The following is a 9,959-nucleotide window of genomic DNA, read 5'->3' on the forward strand; positions in this document are numbered from 1 at the left end:
CGCAATTATTTTAGAGAGCACAAGAAATCAATATTGTATTCATCAAGAAATGCAAAATAATTAGGCTTTTGTAAATGTTTTCAACAAGAAATAATTTTTGAGCAGCAAATCAGCAAATTAGATTGATTTCTGAAGGATCATGTGACACTGAAGACTCCATTACGAAAATGAACTAATTAATTTGTTAAAAGCTTGCATCACAGAAATTAATTACATTTTAATTTAGAAAATTAGATTTGTTTTTATTTTAAAGTTTTAGGAATTTTGCTGTGCTTTTGTAAGTTTTATTAGTTTATAATAGTTATTACTATTATTGTATTTTTTTATAATTAATTAGTTTTTTTTTATATTTTCAGTTTTCATTTTACTTTGCGTTTTATTAATTTTGTTATGTGCTTTTATCAGTTTTATTAGTTTATTATAGTTCACCCAAAAATAAATACTATTATTGTATTTTTAATTTTCTTTACAATTCTTTGATTATTTTCTTACATCTTCAGTTTTCATTTTACTTTACGTTTTATTAATTTTATGTGCTTTTATCATTTTTGATAGTTTATTATAGTTCACCCAAAAATAAATACTATTGTATTTATATTTTTTAAATTAAGTTTATTTTCATATTTATATTTAAATTATTTCATATTTTCAGTTTTTTATTAGTTTATTATACCCAAAAATAAATATTATTACAGTATTCATTAGAATTTTTTTAAATAATTTTATTTGCATATTTTCAGCTTTTTTTATTTTAAGTTTTATAAATTTTATGTTTTTTTCATTTGTATTAGTTTATTATAGTTCACTCGAAAATAAATATTACAGTATTCATTACATTTTTTCATATTTTCACTTTTCATTTTAAGTTTTATGTGCTCTTTAAAATTTTTGTTGGTTTATAAAAATTGTTTATTCGTTTATAAAATAAATACTATTGTTGTATTTATTATTTCTTAAATTAATTGTATTTGTTATACTTTCACCTTTCATTTTATTTAAAATTTTAAGTTATTATTAATATTTTAGTATTAATTTTTATGTTTTTTTGTATTTTATTTCATTGTATTTATTATTTTTTAAATAAATGTTTTCGTCATATTTACAGTTTTCATTTTATTTTAATTTGAAGTTTTTTATTAATTTTGCTATTTGCTTGTCATTTTTATTAGTTTATTATAGTTCACCCAAAAATAAATACTGTTATTGTATTTATTTATTTATATTTATTTTATTGTCATGTTTTTAGTTTTCATTTTATTTTAAGTTTTATTAATTTTGTTGTGCTTTTGTCATTTTAATTAGTCAGTATTGTTCACTCAAAAATAATCTATTATTGTAGTTTTTTTCTATATTTCTTAGTTTCCATTTATTTTTATTTCATTTGTAGTCATTTTGAAATTCATCTGAAACTTATTCATTTTAATTAAATAACAATAAATCAGTTAATGTATATATGTTTTCAGAATTATTACTTATATTTGTTTTAATAAATAACTATCTCAGGTATCTTTGCATCACAGCAATAAATTACATTTGAAATATGGTCAAATAGTTCTGTTAAATTGTAATAATATTTCATATTCATAATATTACTGTTTTACTGTATTTTTGATCAAATGAAAGTAGCCTTGATGACTATAAGAGACATCTTTCAAAAACAACGTGGGTAGTATATATGCTATTCTACTGCTAAAATGATCTATTACCCAATATATAAATTAAAAATGTACAGTTTTTCTTTTCCAGAAAAACGAGCCAAACATTTTGATGACTCATCCTGAACTGCTGCAGGATTTCCTTTAATCAAATGCTTTCTAGAATGAGAAAGTCCCATCTGTAGTCTGTAGGAGAGGTATGAGCCCTTCAATATGTCCGGAAATTTGTCAACACAGAAAACTGTTTTTAACCTAAAAAAAGAATGAAATTACACACTTTACTGTACATTTAAGTTTCAAAGTTTTCTTTAGTCATCTTTATTATATAATTCAGTGTGAAACACATTTATGATTAAAAAACCAGCATTATTATGTAGAGCTCTTTGATTTGATTGATTTTTGTGTTTTAGAGGGGGTGGTCTAGCTCCTAGAGGTACATACAGATCAGCTCTGCCCGTCTAATATTGATGTGGCTCCTGCTTGGCTTTTAATAAGATGATTTTTAATGTCAATTAGTTCAAGTTGGTAGGACTCCTTCTCCATCAAAGGCACTGCGGGGAGGATACGGACTAATCTAATGTCCGTCAGCAGGATTATACTGTCCTCCTGTGGAAAAGTGCTGCATCGCACTGCACTGGTTCTTAAAGCTGCAGCGTCTCATTTCTTCTGTATTGGTTGTGTGTCTGTCCAGACGCTGCAGATGGGCATTCGCCACTTCTCAGGGTTGTTCTTGCTGCTGTGTGTGGGTGTGACTGGGGCCTTACTCACTCTGGCAGGAGAACATGCCTTCTATCACCTGGTTCTGCCTCACATCCGTCGAAGACAGAAGTTTAAATACTGGCTTCACACTAGTCAGGTGAGCAGCCAGACTTATTTAAAGGGACAGTTCACCATTTACAATATTTGTGTCAAGTGTGGCGTTTTGGTAAATATCTCAGTTTATCAGTTAACCAGTGTTATTAATGTTTATGAAAACTAAAAAAAAAAACAAAAAAAAAAAAACAGTTATAGTATAGAATTATTTTAATTTCCATATGTTTAGTTTTCGTTTTATTTTAATTTTAAGTTTTAATAATTTGTGTTTTAGTCATTTTATTAGTTTATTGTTCACACCAAAATAAATACTAATTCATTTTAATTTAATTTTACATTTGAATAATTTCGTATTTATTCATATTTAGAATTATACTATTATAGTTTACCCCAACATAAATACTATTATAGTATTTATTATTATTTAAAATTATTTTTAGTTTCCTAATTTCGGTTTTCATTTTTTTTATTTTATGTTAGTAATTTAATGTGCTTTTGTCATTTTTATTAGTTTATTATAGTTCACAAAAAATAAATATGATTATAGTATTTATTAATCGTATCATATTTCAGTTTTCATTTTACTTAAATTTTAAGGTTTAAATTATTATTATAATTGTTTTAAGTTTTAATAAATGTATGTGTTTTTGTCATTTTATTAGTTTATTATTGTTCACACCACAAAATTAAATTAAAATGAATGAGTATTTATTAATTTGTAATAATTAGGTATTTTTCATATTTAGAGCTTTAATAATTTTATGTCAGTTTTATTAGCTTATTATAGCAAAATGATAAACACTATTGTAGTATTTATTGATATTTTGAATTATTCTTATTTTCATATTTTCAGTTTTCAATTTATTTTAAGTTTTAATAAATGTATTTTTTTGTCATTTTATTAGTTTATTATTGTTCACACCAAAATAAATATTCATTTACATTTCATTTTAAATTTGAATAATTTAGTATTTATTAATATTTACAGTTATTTTTATTTTCATATTTTCAGTTTTTATTTTATTTTAAGTTTTAATAATTTTATGTGCTTTGTCAGTTTTACCAGTTTATTATAGCTCACACTAAAATTATAAATACTAGTATATTTATTCGTATATTATTTTCTCTATTAATATTTCTAATATTAATATTTTCTCATTAATTTTAATTTAATTCAAAATTTGAATAATTTAGTATTTATTAATATTTACAATTATACTACTATTGTTTACCACAACATAAATACTATTATAGTATTTATTATTATTTTAAATTATTTTAGTTTCATATTTTCGGTTTTCATTTTATTTTAATGTCATTATTTTTATTAGTTTATTATAGTTCACTTGAAAATAATAAATACTATTGTAGTATTTATTGATTATTTTTATTTTCATATTTTCAGTTTTCAATTTAAGTTTTAATAAATGTATGGGTTTTTGTCATTTTATTATTTTATTATTGTTCACACCAAAATAAATACTCATTCATTTAAATTTAATTTAAAGTTTTAATATTTAGGTATTTATTCATATTTAGAGTTTTAATAATTTTATGTGCTTTTTGTCAGTTTTATTAGTTTATTGTAGCTCACACAAAAATGATAAATACTGGTATTGATTGATTTTAAATTATTTTTATTTTAATGTTTTCACATTAACCAAAATACAAAATACTCATTCATTTTTATTACTTTTTTCCATCTTTCTGTTTAGCTTCCCTTTTTTTGATTATTTTATAATTCAAATGAAATGTGTTTATTTTAATTACATAATAAATATAATAAAAAATAATATTAAATAATATTAAATAATATATCAGTTAAATCTGTACATTTATTTTAATACTTATTTTATGTATTTAGTTATTATTACTTATATTGGTTTTATTGAATAATTATTTACATTTTAATGTTTCCATTTTATTTAAATTTTATTTCCTTTTTAGCAATTTTGTAATTTAATTAAACGTATGTTTTAATTAATTAAATAATAATATATATTTTATATATTATTTATTATTATTTTATTGTTTATTTTATTATTTATTATTATATTTGTTTTTGTAAATAATTATTTTTTACTTGTATTGGTTTTAATGAATAGTAATTTCCGTTTGAATGTTTCCGTTTTATTTTAATTTTAAGTTTTAATAATATATACTTAGTTCTAGTTCACCCTAAAATAAATATTATTTTAAATTGTATTTATATTTCATTTTTTATTATATTTATTTTCATATTTTCACTTTTCATTTTATTTTTATCTGAAGTTTTAGTAATTTTATGTGCTTTTGTCATTTTTTGTTTTTCTGTATTTATGTTTAGCTTCCATTTATTTTATTTCATTTTTAGCAATTTTGTAATCCCAATAAAAAGCTACAATAATAAATACAACAAAAATAAAAAAAATGTATTCCGTATATTTATTTTAATTATTATATATTTTTGAAAATAATTATTTTTAATTCTTTATTAACATATCATATGTGTATTATATTTTTAATAATTTAACACATTTGTTTTAATTATTATATCTCAGGTATCTTGGGTAATTAGTTATTACAAGTACAATCAGAACTTAAACTAGACTTTATTCAATTTTTAAAAGCCAGCTGACGTACTTAGAAAAAAAAAAACAAATAGTGTTGTTCTTTTTAAATATAAAAACTAATAAAATCAAACAAAACTGCAGTTTAATTTAAAATAATTATAAATAACTTTAAAAAAGAGAGATATTGATAGTTGAACAAACTATTCCTTTAAATGCTCATGCTGTGTCAGTTTTTCAGCCTAATTTTAGCTGTCGCCAAAAGTATTATTCTATGGAAATGTTTCCTTTCTTCCTTCCACTGATAAGTGAGAGTAAGAATGGCAGGGCTGTGTTATTCATGGGGTGAAGCTTTGACTGTGTAAATGAGCTGTGCTTGATCTCTCCGGCTCTTTCTGGAGGGATTACTGCCAAGCCGAGTCAGTAATTGCCATCTCTGGAATATTGATTTTTAAAATCAAAAGCATGATGTTGATCTCCCTCATTCATCCCTTGCTGAGATAACTCCTTTCTTCTTTTCTTTTCTCTTTTTCATGCAGAAAATCCACAGAGCACTGAACATGACTTATGAGGATGTGAAACGACAGCGGGCGAGCACAGAGAAAAGGTTTTGACTTTGTTTTATGAATCTATTTTTCATTTTAGCAGCAGCTTATTTCACTTTGAATGTCAGGAATACACATGGGTTTAAATATGTCTCATTGTTTTTACTCCGAATGTTGCTGGTATTATAGCAAGATGAGGATCTTATGATAGTGGAGCTCTTTTAATTGTTAGAGTTCACCCAAAAATAAATACTATTTTAGTATTTCAGGGTTTCTCAAATTGTCAAACTTATTTTTATTTCAGTCATTTTTGTAATTCAACTGAAACTAATTCCATTTCAAGGCAACATTACTACTTTAAGTTTTTCACCTAATATTTATATTTTATTTTCAATAGCTTTATCTCAGTTAATGAAAATTATTTTGTAATAGTTAGCAATAACTGTGGTCTTTCGATGTTATTACAGCAAGCAGACAACTATTTAGTGATTTTTAAGTATTACATTTCACAGAAAAAAAAAAAAAAAAAAAAATATATATATATATATATATTATATTATTTTTTTAGATTTTGAATGATTTTTATTTTCATATTTTCAGTTTACATATTTTTTTTTATATAATGTTTAAAATATTATTTTTGCAGATCTTTTAATAATGGATAGCATTTTAATTAACATTTTTAATTATTTTTATTTTCGTGTTTTCATTTCACTTTGATTTTAAGTTTTAGTAATTTTTATGTGCTTTTGTCATTTGTGTTATTTTTTTGTTTTCTATATTTCTGTTTAGCTTACATTTATTTTTATTTCATTTTTAGTAATTTTCTATTTCAACTGACACATTTTAATTAGTTTCATTTTTAAGACAATATTCCTCCTTTTTCATTTTAAGTTTTTCATCTAATATTTATAATTAATTTGATTTCAGCTAATCAAAATAATTTTTCATAGTTAACAACAACACTGTTTTTATTTGTTTTTTTTTACAGCAAGCAGATCTTGTAATGATGGACAACAATTTAATTCATATTTTGAATCAATTTTATTTTCATATTTTCAGTTTTACTTTAATTTTAAGTTGTAGTAACTGTATGCACTTTTGTCATTTTTATTGTTTTTTTGTTTTGTTTATATATTTAATATATATATTTAATTTATTTTTATTTAATTTTAGTAAGTTTGACACATATTTTTAATTATTTTCCAAGATAATATTGCTACTTTTAAAAAAAAGTTTTAATCTAATATTATTAACTAATGTTTTAAATCTAATATTTATATTTTATTTTATTTCAGCGTAATTTTAATGAAAATTATTTTTAGTAGTTAACAACAACACAGCAGATCTTGTAATGATGGACAACAATTTAATTAATATTTTAAATTATTTTTATTTTCATATTTTTAGTTTTCATTTAACATTAATTTTAAGTTTATGTGCTTTTGCCATTTTTACTTTATTTCTGTATTTCTGTTTATCTTCCATTTTTTATTTCATTTTTAGTATTTTTGTAATTCAACTGACAGATTGATTTTCATTATTTAAATTTTTAATTATTTCATCTAATATTTACATTTTATTTCAGCTTTATTTCAGTTAATGAAGAATATATTGAACTATTATTTAACACATTTATTTGTAATTATTTTCCAAGTCAGTATTTTTTACTTTTTCATGTAATATTTATATTTATTTTATTTCAGTTAATGAAAATTATTTTTATATTATTATATATTGTAATGTAACAGTGTAATTAATATTTTGAATATTTTTTTTTATTTTCGTATTTTCACTTTTCATTTTACTTTAAGTTTTAGTAATTTTATATGTATTTTGTAAATTTGTATGTATTTTTTGTTTTCTATATTTCTATTTATTTTTATTTCATTTTTTTTTTTATAATTTTGTAGTTTTCAATTATTTTTTGATTAAATTTGGCTGCACATTTCACTATAATAAAACTAGATGGGGACTGGAGCTGTGAAGCTCCAAAAGCACTATTAAAGTACCATAAAAGTAGTCGATGTGGGTCAAAAAGCTTCAGAAAAGTTAGAATATAGCACACGAGTCATTGGATTACATCTTTTATGGTATTTTCTGTCATTTTGGAGCTTTAGAGCCCTAGTCCCCATTCACTTTATTAAGCAAAAAAGGCTGACAATGCAGGATATTCTTTGAAAATTCCTTAAACAATGACAGGATTTCATTTTTGGGTGTTCTATCACTTGAACAAAATCCCTTATCTTGGCTCTGTCTCCCCAGTTGTAACATCCAGAAAGCCCAGCCGCATCCGCCACCTCCACCTGCTCCACTCGGATCCTTTGCCAGATGGAACAACGAGAGCGCCAAGGTGACGCAGGAGCCCAAAGACAACAAAAGGGTCCATTTTAACCTGGAGACCCTCAACACACGCCGACTCCTGTCCCGTGTCATGACGGAGGGGAGTCAGGCCAGCTCCGGCTCCGGTTCCGCCTCAGCGTTGAGCTCAGGGGCTGGGAGTCTATTGGCGAGAGTGTGTGAAAATGGAGGCCCTGTTCAACGACCCGCCTCCTCCTCCTCTTCCTCAGTGAGATCCTCGAGCCCCTCCAGAGAGAGCGAGCTGGAGGAGCTCCAGGTCAAGATTGAGGAGATCCGCGAGCATCTGAAAGCCGCTCTGGCTCGTAGGGCGGAGCTTCAGACTACACTGGCTAAAGAACGTGCGGCTGCCACAATCGCCCCGCCCACCACTGTGGCTCCGCCCACAGTCACAGCCACCATTTGCCCCGCCCTCACCAAAGAGCCAGCAGATCTGAAAAGGTGATGCTCACATGGTCTGAAGTGAACACATGGACATGTTTTTCTATCTTTCTCCTCCTGAAAAACTTTCATATCTACCTGGACTCTTTTAAAATCATCATGCTAAGGTAACATCGATCCTTGGTACGGTTTTGCTAATGATAACGCTAATAGGGCCTCACGTGGCTTATTTTCTAAAGCCCTGCTGTGAAAGCAGGAGCTACCTGGATTTTTTTCCAATCATTTGGATGTTGAAAAGCACCTAGCAAGTTCATGCTTTCCTCTCAGAGCTTTGTTTATTCACATCCCAGAAGGAGCTTTTCACCCTGCCCGGCTGTTTTTTGTTTTGTTTTGTTTTTTGGTGGATATGGATCTGAATAAACTCCTGTCGATCTCGAGGCCTCGTCTTGGAGTCAAAGGTAGAACAGAACATTGACTTTGCTGCTTTGGCAATGATTTTGTAGCTTGGTTGTGTCTCAAAACTGCTACTATTATTGACCTTTTCCCCCTCCATACAGTCATATGGACATATGAATGGCCAGGTTGCCTGTTTGAATTACATTTGATGTTCAAGAAATAAATGTGATCTTGTCATACGTTCGGAATCTTGCTTGAAAACGTTCAGCTCTGAGTTTCGTAGATGATATTCTTCATAATGACGATCACCAAACGTTTGCTGGTTGCACAGAATACTGCAGTGAATTATAAAGCATATAAGTACGGTTGAGGTCAAAAGTTTACATACACCTTGCAGAATCTGCAAAATGTTAATTATTTTATCAAAATAACAGGGATCGTACAAAATGCATGTTTTTTTTATTTAATACTGACCTTAAAAAGATATTTCACCTTAAAGACATTTACATATAGTCCACAAGAGAAAATAATAGTTGAATTTATAAAAATGAACCTGTTTAAAAATTTACATACAATTGATTGTTAATATTGTTTTTTTACCTGAATGATCCAGGTTTTTTGGTGTGTTTTGGGACAGTTGCTCATGAGTCCCTTGTTTGTCCTGAATAGTTAAACTGCTTGCTGTTCTTCAGAAAAATCCTTCAGGTCCCACAAATTATTATTATTATTTTTTTTTTTTTAGCATTTTTGTGTATTTGAACCCTGTCTAACGTTTACTATGATTTTGAGATCAATTTTTCACAGTGATGACAACTGAGGGACTCATGCAACTATTACAGAAGGTTTAAATGCTCACTGACGCTCCAGAAGGAAACAATGCTTTACAAGCTGCGGGGTGAAAACTTGAATGTGAAAATTTGAAGATCAGGGTAACTTAAACTTATTTAATCTTCTGTAGCTTCTGAAGGGCAGTACTGAATGAAAAAAAAAAAAACGATATTCAGGCAAAATAAGAAAAATGTACACATCTTCATTATGTTCAAAGTGTTCACCCCCCAGCTCTTAATGCATTGTTTTTCCTTCTGAAGCATTAGTAAGCATTTGAACCTTTTGTAATAGTTGCATATTACTGAGTCCCTCAGTGTGGAAAGATGGATCTTGAAATCATACAGTTATTGTTGGAAAGGGTTTAAATACACAAAAATGCTGAAAAAAAAAACATTGTGGGACCTGAAATATTTGTTTCTGAAGAACAGCAGACA

At 26.2% G+C, this 9,959-nt stretch overlaps 1 protein-coding gene across 1 annotated transcript in view; it reads left to right on the forward strand.

Annotated features, from left to right (window-relative positions):
• The window catches only part of grin3bb (glutamate receptor, ionotropic, N-methyl-D-aspartate 3Bb), a 135,965-nt gene extending 127,149 nt beyond the window's left edge, over window positions 1-8,816 (forward strand). The window contains exons 7-9 of the mRNA XM_073825911.1: window positions 2,347-2,511; window positions 5,557-5,624; window positions 7,828-8,816. Of these exons, the coding sequence (XP_073682012.1) occupies window positions 2,347-2,511; window positions 5,557-5,624; window positions 7,828-8,365 (771 nt within the window). The 3' untranslated portion in view covers window positions 8,366-8,816. The remainder of the gene's footprint in view (window positions 1-2,346; window positions 2,512-5,556; window positions 5,625-7,827) is intronic.
• The last annotated feature ends 1,143 nt before the right edge of the window (window positions 8,817-9,959 follow it).

Source organism: Garra rufa, chromosome 20 (assembly GCF_049309525.1).
Source record: "Garra rufa chromosome 20, GarRuf1.0, whole genome shotgun sequence".
NCBI classification, from domain to species: Eukaryota; Metazoa; Chordata; class Actinopteri; order Cypriniformes; family Cyprinidae; genus Garra; species Garra rufa.